This window comes from Nerophis ophidion, linkage group LG17 (genome assembly GCF_033978795.1).
Source record: "Nerophis ophidion isolate RoL-2023_Sa linkage group LG17, RoL_Noph_v1.0, whole genome shotgun sequence".
NCBI lineage: Eukaryota > Metazoa > Chordata > Actinopteri > Syngnathiformes > Syngnathidae > Nerophis > Nerophis ophidion.
This window is the reverse complement of record NC_084627.1, coordinates 28,046,914-28,060,908: the sequence shown is the minus strand read 5'-3', so window position 1 is coordinate 28,060,908 and position 13,995 is coordinate 28,046,914. Positions and strand designations below refer to the sequence as shown.

The following is a 13,995-nucleotide window of genomic DNA, read 5'->3' as shown; positions in this document are numbered from 1 at the left end:
CCCCAAAGCATGATGCTACCACCCTCATACTTCACAGTAGGGATGGTGTTCTTTGGATGGTACGTATCACTCTTCTTCCTCCAAACACGCATAGTGGAATTATGACCAAAAAGGTCAATTTTGGTCTCATCTGTCCACAAAACTTTCTCCCATGACTCTTCTGGATCATCCAAATGGTCATTGGCAAACTTAAGACGGGCCTTAACATGTACTGGTTTAAGCAGGGGAACCTTCCGTGCCATGCATGATTTCAAACCATGAAGTCTTAGTGTATTACGAACAGTGACCATGGAAACAGTGGTCCCAGCTCTTTTCAGGTCATTGACCAAGACCTGCCATGTAGTCCTGGGCTGATTCCTAACCTTTCTTAGCATCATTGAGACCCCACCAGGTGATATCTTGAATGGGGCTCCACTCCGATTGAGATTGACCGTCATGTTTAGCTTCTTCCATTTTCTAATGATTGCTCCAACAGTAGACCTTTTTCACCTAGCTGCTTGGCGATTTCTCCGTAGCCCTTTCCATTCTTGTGGAGTTGTACGATTTTGTCTCTGGTGTCTTTGGACAGCTCTTTGCTTTTAGCCATGCTAAATGTTTGGGTCTTACCGTTTATATGGTGTGGACAGGTGTTCTTTATGCAGCCAACGACTTCACACAGGTGTATCTGATTCAGGATAATACAGTGGAATGGAGGGTGGCTTTTAAAGGCGGACTAACAGGTCTTTGAGGGTCAGAATTCTAACTGATATACAGGTGTTCAAATACTTATTTTCAGCTGTCTCACACGAATAAATTGTTTATGAAAAGCATAGATTGTGATTTCTGGATTTTTCTTTTTAGGTTGTCTATCATACAGTGGACATGCACCTGCCGTGAAAATTTCAGACCCCTCCATGATTTGTAAGTGGGAGAGCTTGCAAAACAGCAGGGTGTTCAAATACTTATTTTCTTCACTGTATGTAAATACACACACATATAATTTATATAAATATACACATACATAAATTATATATATATATATATATATATATATATACCCTATTTCCTTGAATTGCCACTGGGGCGCTAATTAATTTAAAACCTCTTCTCACTCCTGCGCTTACCAAAGGCATGCGGTAAACGTAAGCATGCGATAATGATTTTAAAACCTCTTCTCACTCCGGCACACCGAACCGAAATTTTTGTGTACCGTTACATCCCCAGTATATATATATATATATATATATATATCCAAGATGGCGGCGCCCGGACGGGCTGCGTCCTCGCGGAGCTCCTGCTAAAGATGAAACATTTGGCAGAAATACCGGACAATTCCACAGACTTTATGGCTGGCTCACATCGTGGTCACTCCGTGATCACGTACGACCGCCAGACACTTCTGGATGTGGACATATCGGGCCGTTTTGGACTGATAGACGCGTGCGTGCTAAACATGCTAACTAGCATGGGAATACGTCGGCGGCTACATCCAGCGGCCTGTGAAGCAGGGGAGTCTAGTAGCAGCGGGGGCCGTCTACGGAGCAGACGCCAGCGGTGTGATCGGAAACGCGGATGTCGAGCGGGGCTGAAAACAAAGCAGAAGGCTAATCCCCACAGAACACCACTTCCCTCCATCCTGCAGCCAGATTTAAATGGAAAATGCGAGACTACTGGTCTGGGTAAGGAGTCAGTTAAATTAGAACACGTTTTTTCTGCTTTGAGTGTTTCAGAGTTGGACATGTGTTTTACTGAGGTGGCTAACTATGATGCGTGCAGTTTATCAAAGCAACAAACAAACAATTGGAAAATCCCCGTTACTGAGGTGGCTAGCCATGATGCGTGCAGTTTATCAAAGCAACAAACAAACAATCGGAAAATTCCTGTCGTATCAATTCCTAGATATGGTCGTAACTATACTAAATGCACTGGGCATAATAAACACAACATTATTAATATTGCTACTACGGATAATTTGATCAAAAACTCCCTAAAACAGCCCACTACCTATAATATAGGTTTTTTAAACATAAGATCATTGTCTCCCAAAACGTTATTAGTTAGTGATATTATCAGAGACAACAATCTTAACGTCATCGGTCTCAGCGAAACCTGGCTTAAACCAAACGACTTTTTTGCGCTAAATGAGGCATGTCCTCCTAACTTTACACATGCGCATATTGCCCGTCCGCTTAAAAGGGGTGGGGGGGGGGGGTCGCACTAATATACAGCGAAAACTTTAACCTTAGTACTAACATAAATAATAAATATAAATCGTTTGAGGTGCTTACTATGAAGTCTGTCACACCGCTGCCTCTACACCTGGCTGTTATCTACCGCCCCCCACGGCCCTATTCGGACTTTATCAATGAATTCTCAGAGTTCGTTGCTGATCTAGTGACACACGCCGATAATATAATCATAATGGGGGACTTTAATATCCATATGAATACCCTATCGGACCCACCGTGCGTAGCGCTCCAGACTGTAATTGATAGCTGCGGTCTCACACAAATAATAAATGAACCCACGCATCGCAACGGTAATACGATAGACCTAGTGCTTGTCAGGGGTATCACCGTCTCCAAAGTTACGATACTCCCGTATACGAAAGTATTGTCCGATCATTACCTTATAAAATTCGAGGTTGAGACGCATGTTCGTCAAACTAATAATAATAATAACTGCTATAGCAGCCGCAACATTAATACGGCCACACCGACAACTCTTGCTGACCTACTGCCCTCGGTAATGGCACCATTCCCAAAGTATGTGGGCTCTATTGATAACCTCACTAACAACTTTAACGACACCCTGCGCGAAACCATTGATAACATAGCACCGCTAAAGTTAAAAAAGGCTCCAAAAAAGCGCACCCCGTGGTTTACAGAAGAAACTAGAGCTCAGAAATTATTATGTAGAAAGCTGGAACGCAAATGGCGCACGACTAAACTTGAGGTGCACCATCAAGCATGGAGTGATGGTTTAAATAAATAAATGGTAAATGGGTTGTACTTGTATAGCGCTTTTCTACCTTCAAGGTAATAACTTATAAACGCATGCTTACCTTAGCTAAAGCTAAATATTACTCAAATCTCATCCACCGTAATAAAAACGATCCTAAATTTTTGTTTAGTACGGTAGCATCGCTAACCCAACAAGGGACCCCTTCCAGTAGCTCAACCCACTCAGCTGATGACTTTATGCAATTCTTTAGTAAGAAAATTGAAGTCATTAGAAAGGAGATTAAAGACAATGCGTCCCAGCTACAACGGGGTTCTTTTAACACTGATACGATGGTATATACGGCGGATACTGCCCTCCAAAATAGTTTCTCTCGTTTTGAGGAAATAACATTAGAGGAATTGTTACAACATGTAAATGGAATAAAACAGACAACATGCTTACTTGACCCTCTTCCTGGGAAACTGATCAAGGAGCTCTTTGTATTATTAGGTCCATCAGTGCTAAATATTATAAACTTATCACTCTCCTCTGGCACTGTTCCCCTAGCATTCAAAAAAGCGGTTATTCATCCTCTTCTTAAAAGACCTAACCTCGATCCTGACCTCATGGTAAACTACCGACCGGTGTCTCACCTTCCCTTTATTTCAAAAATCCTTGAAAAAATTGTTGCGGAGCAGTTAAATGAACACTTAGCGTCTAACAATCTATGTGAAACCTTTCAATCCGGTTTCAGAGCAAATCACTCCACGGAGACAGCCCTCGCAAAAATGACTAATGATCTATTGCTAACGATGGATTCTGATGCATCATCTATGTTGCTGCTCCTCGATCTTAGCGCTGCTTTCGATACCGTCGATCATAATATTTTATTAGAACGTATCAAAACACGAATTGGTATGTCAGACTTAGCCCTGTCTTGGTTTAACTCTTATCTTACTGATAGGATGCAGTGTGTCTCCCATAACAATGTGACCTCGGACCATGTTAAGGTAACGTGTGGAGTTCCCCAGGGTTCGGTCCTTGGCCCTGCACTCTTCAGCATCTACATGCTGCCGCTAGGTGACATCATACGCAAATACGGTGTTAGCTTTCACTGTTATGCTGATGACACCCAACTCTACATGCCCCTAAAGCTGACCAACACGCCGGATTGTAGTCAGCTGGAGGCGTGTCTTAATGAAATTAAACAATGGATGTCCGCTAACTTTTTGCAACTCAACGCCAAAAAAACAGAAATGCTGATTATCGGTCCTGCTAGACACCAAACTCTATTTAATAATACAACTCTAACATTTGACAACCAAACAATTAAACAAGGCGACACGGTAAAGAATCTGGGTATTATCTTCGACCCAACTCTCTCCTTTGAGGCACACATTAAAAGCGTTACTAAAACGGCCTTCTTTCATCTCCGTAATATCGCTAAAATTCGCTCCATTCTGTCCACTAAAGACGCTGAGATCATTATCCATGCGTTTGTTACGTCTCGCCTCGACTACTGTAACGTATTATTTTCGGGTCTCCCCATGTCTAGCATTAAAAGATTACAGTTGGTACAAAATGCGGCTGCTAGACTTTTGACAAGAACAAGAAAGTTTGATCACATTACGCCTGTACTGGCTCACCTGCACTGGCTTCCTGTGCACTTAAGATGTGACTTTAAGGTTTTACTACTTACGTATAAAATACTACACGGTCTAGCTCCATCCTATCTTGCCGATTGTATTGTACCATATGTCCCGGCAAGAAATCTGCGTTCAAAGGACTCCGGCTTGTTAGTGATTCCCAAAGCCCAAAAAAAGTCTGCGGGCTATAGAGCGTTTTCCGTTCGGGCTCCAGTACTCTGGAATGCCCTCCCGGTAACAGTTTGAGATGCCACCTCAGTAGAAGCATTTAAGTCTCACCTTAAAACTCATTTGTATACTCTAGCCTTTAAATAGACTCCCTTTTTAGACCAGTTGATCTGCTGTTTCTTTTCTTTTTCTTCTATGTCCCACTCTACCCTGTGGAGGGGGTCCGGTCCGATCCGGTGGCCATGTACTGCTTGCCTGTGTATCGGCTGGGGACATCTCTGCGCTGCTGATCCGCCTCCGCTTGGGATGGTTTCCTGCTGGCTCCGCTGTGAACGGGACTCTCGCTGCTGTGTTGGATCCGCTTTGGACTGGACTCTCGCGACTGTGTTGGATCCATTGTGGATTGAACTTTCACAGTATCATGTTAGACCCGCTCGACATCCATTGCTTTCCTCCTCTCTAAGGTTCTCATAGTCATTATTGTCACCGACGTCCCACTGGGTCATTATTGTCACCGATGTCCCACTGGGTGTGAGTTTTCCTTGCCCTTATGTGGGCCTACCGAGGATGTCGTGGTGGTTTGTGCAGCCCTTTGAGACACTAGTGATTTAGGGCTATATAAGTAAACATTGATTGATTGATTGAGATATATATATATATATATATATATATATATATATATATATATATATATATACATATATATATATATACATACATATATATATATATCTTGATTGGATTATCCAGAGAATAGTGCTCGATACCGTGGTAGAGCGCAATATGTAGGTGTGGGAAAAATCACAAGACTACTTCATCTCTACAGAACTGTTTCATGAGGGGGTTCCCTCAATCATCAGGTGATTGCATCAGGAAATCTCCTGATGATTGAGGGAACCCCTCATGAAACAGTTCTGTAGATATATATATATATATATATATATATACACATACATACATACATACATACATACATACATACATACATACATATATATATATATATATATATATGTATATATATACACACACACACACACACACACACACACACACACACACACACACACACATACATACTAACCCCGTTTCCATACGAGTTGGGAAATTGTGTTAGATGTAAATATAAACGGAATACTATGATTTGCAAATAATTTTCAACCCATATTCAGTTGAATATGCTACAAAGACAACATATTAAATGTTCAAATTGATAAACATTTTTTTTTTGTTGCAAATAATCATTAACTTTAGAATTTGATGCCAGCAACACGTGACAATGTAGTTGGAAAAGGTGGCAATAATACTGATCAAGTTGAGGAATGCTCATCAAACACTTATTTGGAACATCCCACAGGTGTGTAAGCTAAATGGGAACAAGTGGGCGCAATGATTGGGTATAAAAGCAGCTTCCATGAAATGCTAAGTAATTCACAAACAAGAATGGGTCACTAATTTGTAAGCAAATTGTCAAACAGTTTTAGAACAACATTTCTCAACGAGCTATTGCAAGGAATTTAGGGATTTTACCATCTACAGTCCGTAAAATCATCAAAAGGTTCAGAGAATCTGGAGAAATCACTGCAAGTAATCGGTAATATTATCCAATCCAATCCAATCCACTTTATTTATATCAATCAATCAATCAATGTTTACTTATATAGCCCTAAATCACTAGTGTCTCAAAGGGCTGCACAAACCACTACGACATCCTCGGTAGGCCCACATAAGGGCAAGGAAAACTCACACCCAGTGGGACGTCGTTATATAGCACATTTAAACAACAATAACGTTTCCAAAGTGCTGCACAGCCATGTTAAAAACAATATTAAAAAAACAATATTATGCTCCAACAATGACTGAATAAAAACCAAACATAATTAAATATAAAACCAGTATAAAAAAACAATATAAAAACAAATATGATTAAAAACTATTTTAAAGGGTAAAATCAATTAAAACAGTAAAATAGAAATCAAAGTGTATAAAAAACACAGAGGACAACAGAGGACAGAGGACCACACAACTCACGTAGTGTTAAAAGCCAAAGAATAAAAGTGGGTCTTAAGACGAGACTTAAAACACTCCACTGTGGAAGCAGTTTGAACATGGAGGGGCAGAGTGTTCCAGAGCTTAGGGCCGACCACAGAGAAGGCCCTGTCTCCCTTGGTCTTAAGTCTGGTCTTGGGCACCACAAGCTGGAACTGGCTCACAGGCTTTTGATCCCTCAGGTGGTACTGCATTAAAAACCGACATCAGTGTGTAAGGGATATCACCACTTGGCTCAGGAACACTACATTAAACCACTGTCAGTAACTACATCTGTAAGTGCAAGTTAAAACTCTACTATGCAAAGCCAAACCCATTTATCAACAACACCAAGAAACGCCGCTGGCTTCGCTGGGCCCGAAGTCATCAAAGATAGACTGATGCAAAATGGAAAGTGTTCTGTGGTATGACGAGTCCACATTTCAAATTATATTTGGAAACTGTGGACGTGGTTTCCTGCGGAACAAAGAGGAAAAAAAACATTCGGATTGTTATAGGCGCAAAGTTCAAAAGCCAGCATCTGTGATGGTATGGGGGTGCATTAGTGCCCAAGGCATGGGTAACTTACACATCTGTGAAGGCACCATTAATTCTGAATGGTCCATACAGGTTTTGGATCTACATATGTTGTCATCCAAGCAACGTTATCATGGCTGCTCCTGCTTATTTCAGCAAGACAATGCCAAGCCACAAGTCACAACAGCGTGGTTTCGTAGTAAAAGAGTGCGGGTAATTTCCTGGCCCGCCTGCAGTCCAGATCTGTCTCCCATCCAAAATGTGTGGCGCATTATGAAGCGTAAAATAAGACAGCGGAGACCCCGGACTGTTGAACGTCTAAAGCTCTACATAAAACAACAATGAAGAAGAATTCCACTTTCAAAGCTTCAACAATTAGTTTCCTCAGTTCCCAAACGTTTATTGAGTGTTGTTAAAAGAAAAGGTGATGTTACACAGTGGTGAACATGCCCTTTCCCAACTACTTTGGCACGTGTTGCAGCCATGAAAAATTCTAAGTTAATTATTATTTGCAAAAAAAAAAAGTTTATGAGTTTGAACATCAAATATCTTGTCTTTGTAGTGCATTCAATTGAAGATGAGTTGAAAAGGATTTGCAAATCATTGTATCCCGTTTATATTTACATCTAACACAATTTCCCGACTCATATGGAAACGGGGTTTGTATATACATACACACACAAAATATATGTATATGTATATATATATATATATATATATATATATATATATATATATATATATATATATATATACATATATACACACACACATGTATGTGTATGTGTGCATGCATGCATGCATGCTTTGGAGACCCTGCCCCGAAAGGTAATAATGTTTGCCTAGACGCCCTTCCAACTTGCCTTGGTGCCCTAAAAATGAGCCCTCCTTTAGGCAAAGCTTGCCTTTACCTTAAAAAGTTAAAATTTGAGGCCTGGTATTGTCATGTAATATGGTAAATGCTTCAAATAGTAACTATATTCAATCAACCATGACAACTAAGTACATAGTCTATGAAAGCAAATAAAAGCTTTTGTTGTTAAGCTGTTAGTGTGAAACTCACGTTACACATTCCTGCTATTTACATTGAACTCATCATCCCTACACGTTTGCGGAGATCTGGACAAGGTGGGGGGAGGAGAGGGCAACTTCCACAGTTCCATTAAAGTTGTGACATAAGAAAGAGCATACATGATACTGTATGTACAGTTGTGCACATATGTTGGCTCCTCTCTACGGGGAGGGGAGAGGGGCTCCACGTGCAGTGTCCAACCACATTACATAATTACTTGCCAGAAGAACAAACCAGAACATGTCTGCAGTCTGAGAGTGTGTCCTTGTTCATCTTTACCACACTTCCTATATTCTGATGCAATGGCCTGAGCAGGTACCAGAGCTAGTATGTTGTAGGCACAATATCAATGTGAGCAATTTGCAAAATGTGCAACCGCATTTTGCAAATTTGTATAATGCGCAAACGCATTTTGCAAATTTGTATAATGCGCAAACGCATTTTGCAAATTTGTATAATGCGTAACCGCATTTTGCAAATTTGTATAATGCGTAACCGCATTTTGCAAATTTGTATAATGCGTAACCGCATTTTGCAAATTTGTATAATGCGCAATCTTTTTGCAAATTGCTTCCAGCTATATATTTGAATAATGTGTGGTGCACATTTTGCAAATCAATGGGCGCAAATACATGTTTTTGGTGTCAAAATAATTTATCAAATACTTATGTAAATCTATTCATTTGTAGTGGGGACAATATAACTGAATATTGCCCTCAAATCAGTCCAACTCTAACTCTAACCACTATACAGTGTACATCCACGACTAAACTTCTGACTAAATTACTACCACAACTTGGTTTACTATTCATAAAATACCGTATTTCTTTGAATAGCCGCCGGGCATGTAATATGTGCCTGCCTTGAATTACTGCCGGGTCAAACTCGTTCCTCAAATGTATTAGCGCATGCTTACTTTTACTGCCGGGTCAAATTTGTGCCGTCACGAGTGACACTTCCCCTGTCATCATTTTCAAAATGGCGTAGGAGTTTGGTTGTGATATAAAACAATTTTAACACTCTTACTAATATGTGCCACACTCTGTGAACCCACACCAAACACATTTCGGGAAAACATCGGCTCTGTAACACATTATAAACGCAACATAAGAATTACCCACAATGCCATGCACTCATGACTCTGGGCTATATTATACACCCCGCTAGCACCAAACCCCACCACCCCCTCTCCGTGCGTCGGTTGAGGTGGGCGGGGTTGGGGGCGAGTGTCTAATATAGCCAAGAGTCATGGATGCATGGCATTGTGGGTAATTCTTATGTTGCGTTTATAATGTCTTGCAGAGCCGATGTTCTCCAGAAATGTGTTTGGTGTGGGTTCACAGAGTGTGGCACATAATAGTAAGAATGTTAAAGTTGTTTATATCACAACCATCAGCGTAAAAGCTATGGCTGTTGACCAAGTATGCATTGCAATCTCGTATGAGAAGCAGCGAAATGCATGCGTCTGGCCGGCACGCAGATAGCGTTGTGAAAAGGCGGTCGCGATGACATGTTGTAGAGCAGTGGTACCCAATCACTGGGGCGCGACCGCAGAATAATTTTTTATTAATTTTTTTTCTTCACCACACTCAATTTTTTACTGCATGCCAATGGTAAGCGCAGGGGTGAGAAGAGGTTTTAAAATTATTAGCGCCTGTTTACTTTTACCGCATGCCTTGAATAATAAATGATAAATGGGTTGTACTTGTATAGCGCTTTTCTACCTTCAAGGTACTCAAAGCGCTTAGACATTACTTCCACATTTACCCATTCACACACACATTCACACACTGATGGAGGGAGCTGCCATGCAAGGCGCCAACCAGGACCCATCAGGAGCAAGGGTGAAGTGTCTTGCTCAGGACACAACGGACGTGACGAGCTTGGTACTAGGTGGGATTTGAACCAGGGACCCTCGGGTTGCGCACGGCCACTCTCCCACTGCGCCACGCCGTCCCTAATGAGCGCATTAGTGAGAAGAGGTTTCAAATTAATTAGCGCCCAGGCGGCTATTCAAGGAAATACGGTATAATAATGTTGGGTTACTGACTAAACCATCCACAAAATCTCGTCTTAAATCTTGTCTTGCGATATGCAAATTGCTTGCGCACAATGGAATTGACGTAGAATTTGCAAAGTGCACGAGATTGGTGAAATGCTTACAACACAGTACATGTGTTATTTGTAAAAAATAAAATAAAAATAACAATGTGTGCACATATTGTGTATTGCTGTTTTTATTTATTTTTGAAACCACAGGCCCCTTATTAATTGCATCTCCACAAAGGATTTTTATGATAATACCAGTTCATGTCCTAATAAAAATCTTGAAAGTTGGGAAACATGTTACAACATGTTTATCAACCGTCTCGCATTGTGGTAGCCAACCGTTTGTTCAAATCTACACAATGTGGAAATCACTCATAACACGTGCGTGACATTATATCACATATCAAATGCTCAACTTTTGTTGTAGTTTACAGCATTATTATTTTTAAACAACATCCTGTTCGGGCAGCTAGGCCTCTTAAGGTCGTATTGTGAAAACAAACAACAAATGGCTAACAGAAAGCAGCCGTAGCAAATATGTCTTTAAATTCCAAACATTATTAAACAGATATTAAAGGTCTGTCCAAAACACAAAAAGGGCTTTAAAAAGGACGGACACATTAACACTTACCTCTCGGTGCCTGCCTTTAAAGACGACCGCAAATGCGCCGTGTCCTATCAGGTCCTTCCGACTGAACTCGAATCTCCCCACCGTCTCCATGATGCCTCTGTCGGCTTGAGCTCTACTTGGACCGGGGCAGAGAACCAGGGCGCCCGCGGTCGCTCTTCTTGCTAGCGAGCTCGCCTTTCTCCTCGGTCAAGCGGGGGCAGCAGTAAGGACGGTCACCCCCTCTTTCACTTGCCAGGAGCTGCCGTCCAGACGACAAGCGGCCCTCTTTTCTCATGTTCGCTCGTTACGGAGGTTCACTCCCTACGAGGCCGAGCCAACACTTCCATGATCCGGACACCGAGTTCCTCTTCGCGGGCTGGATGTAGCCTAGCGGCCTCGGACGGTCCTCTTGTTGTTCCAGCTGTCGCTAATGACGTGCCACCTTAAAAGCAGCTCGCGCTGCGTTTTGTTTATATTCAGGAGCTCCTCGCCTCTGTAGTCTCCAGCGTCAAAACGACAAAATAAGCGCTGACTGCCAACCCAAAAACTACACCTATTATATCAGATGAGTCACTAGTAATAAATACAACCTCCAATCTATTTCGGACAAAAGCGTAGTCGTGTGAAGTCAAAGTAGCAGCGATGGTCCCAACAAAGCAGACTGTGTAGTCGAGGGACCAACGCGCATGCGCAGAGTCATCACAGCCGTAGCGGTGACGTCAGAGTGTTCAGTAGTCAACTGTCATGAAGGGAAAGTTTTGGTACTTGTAATAATGTTGTAAGCACAATACCAATGGCGCGCAATTTGCAAAATACACAACCACATTTTGCAAATTTAATGTCAAATCAAATCAAATTAAATGTTTATTGGATTCATCACAATACAGCAGGGGTCTCAAACACGTGGCCCGCAGTTGCGGCCCGCACCTTAATGTCAAAATTTAATGTTGGCGCGGTCCGCGAGTTTTATATGAATGACGCTGTTCAGCGTCATACTTGTATACCCTCGATTTTTCCGGGAGACTCCCAATTTTCAGTGGGGGTATTCATTCTCCCGAATTTCACCCACACAATAATATTAAAGGGACACCATGGAGGCACTGCCTTTAGCGTCCTCTACATCATGTACTAACACCGTTCCAGCCCAGCCACATGATAAATTTGGCTTTTGTAGACGCAGTATGCGACTGCAAGACATAGTCGATCAACAGCCACACAGGTCACACTGAGGGTGGCCGTATAAATAACTTTAAACCTGTTACAAATATGCGCCACAATGTGAACACACACCAAACAAGAATGACAAACACATTTTGGGAGAACATCCAGACCATAACACAAAATAAACACAACATAAACACAACGTAACAAATACCCAGAATCCCATGCAGCCCTAACTATTCCGGGCTACAATATACACCCCCGCCCCTTATTTTTGCCTGGAAGAGTTAGGACTGCATTGGATCCTGGGTATTTGTTATGTTGTGCTACGGTGCGGATGTTCTCCCAAAATGTGTTTGTCAATCTTGTTTGGTGTGGGTTCACAATGTGGTGCATATTTGTAACAGTGTTAAAGTTGTTTATACAGCCACCCTCAGTGTGACTTTTATGGCTGTTGATCAAGTAGGTCTTGCAGTCCCTTCCGTGGGTCTGCATAAGCCTCATACAATATGTGACTGGGCCGGCACACTGTTTATATTGTGGAGAAGCGGACGAGTCGGCAGGTTGTAGAGTATGTTAAAGGCAGCGCCATCAAGCCACGCCCTTAATATTATTGTCCGGGTGAAAACCGGGAGAATGATTGACCCGGGAGATTGTCGGGAGGGGCACTGACATCCGGGCGTTTCCCGGAAAGATTGCGAGAGTTGGCAAGAATGATGCTAGGGCGGGAAAGCCAATCAAAGAAAGTGAATTAATTAAAAAGTGCATGTTAGATTTTTTTAAGAAATCTTTTCTTCCGGCCCAGCCTCACCCAGTTTTTGCATCCAGTGGCCCCCAGGTAAATTGAGTTTGAGACCCCTGCTATACAGTGTACATCCACGAACCTGCCCCAAGTGGAGGAGTTCAAGTACCTAGGAGTCTTGTTCACGAGTGGGGGAAGAGTGGATTGTGAGATCGACAGGCGGATCGGTGCAGCGTCTTCAGTAATGCGGACGTCGTACCGATCCGTTGTGGTGAAGAAGGAGCTGAGCCGGAAGGCAAAGCTCTCAATTTACCGTTCGATCTTCGTTCCCATCCTCACCTATGGTCATTAGCTTTGGGTTATGACCAAAAGTATAAGATCACGGGTACAAGCGGCCGAAATGAGTTTCCTCCACCGTGTGGCGGGGCTCTCCCTTAGAGATAGGGTGAGAAGCTCGGTCATCTGAGAGGAGCTCAAAGTAAAGCCGCTGCTCCTCCACATCGAGAGGAGCCAGATGAGGTGGTTCGGGCATCTGGTCAGGATGCCACCCGAACGCCTCCCGAGGGAGGTGTTTAAGGCACGTCCAACCGGTAGGAGGCCACGGGGAAGACCCAGGACACGTTGGGAAGACTATATCTCCCGGCTGGCCTGGGAACACCTCGGGATCCCCCGGGAAGAGCTACACGAAGTGGATGGGGAGAGGTAAGTCTTGGCTTCCCTGCTTAGGCTGCTGCCCCCGTGACACGACCTTGGATACGTGGAAGAAGATGGATGGATGGATGGATCCACGACTAAACTACTGACTAAACTACTGCCAAGTGTGGATTCAGGCCGGGTGGCCTATTTCAAGTTCCAGGTAACCCTACATTATTATATTTTATAAATAGTAAACCAAGTTGTGGTAGTAGTTTAGTCAGTAGTTCTGTCGTGGATGTACACTGTATAGTACATCCATCCATCCATTTTCTACCGCGTATTCCCTTTTTTGGGGTCGCGGGCGGCGCTGGCGCTTATCTCAGCTACAATCAGGCGGAAGGCGGCGTACACCCTGGACAAGTCG

General features: G+C 42.7%; 1 protein-coding gene across 1 annotated transcript in view; it reads right to left on the bottom strand.

The window, feature by feature from the left end:
* The window catches only part of ulk1b (unc-51 like autophagy activating kinase 1), a 69,776-nt gene extending 58,044 nt beyond the window's left edge, over positions 1-11,732 (bottom strand). The window contains exon 1 of the mRNA XM_061876702.1: positions 11,054-11,732. Within this exon, the coding sequence (XP_061732686.1) occupies positions 11,054-11,143 (90 nt within the window). The 5' untranslated portion in view covers positions 11,144-11,732. The remainder of the gene's footprint in view (positions 1-11,053) is intronic.
* Positions 11,733-13,995: the final 2,263 nt, after the last annotated feature.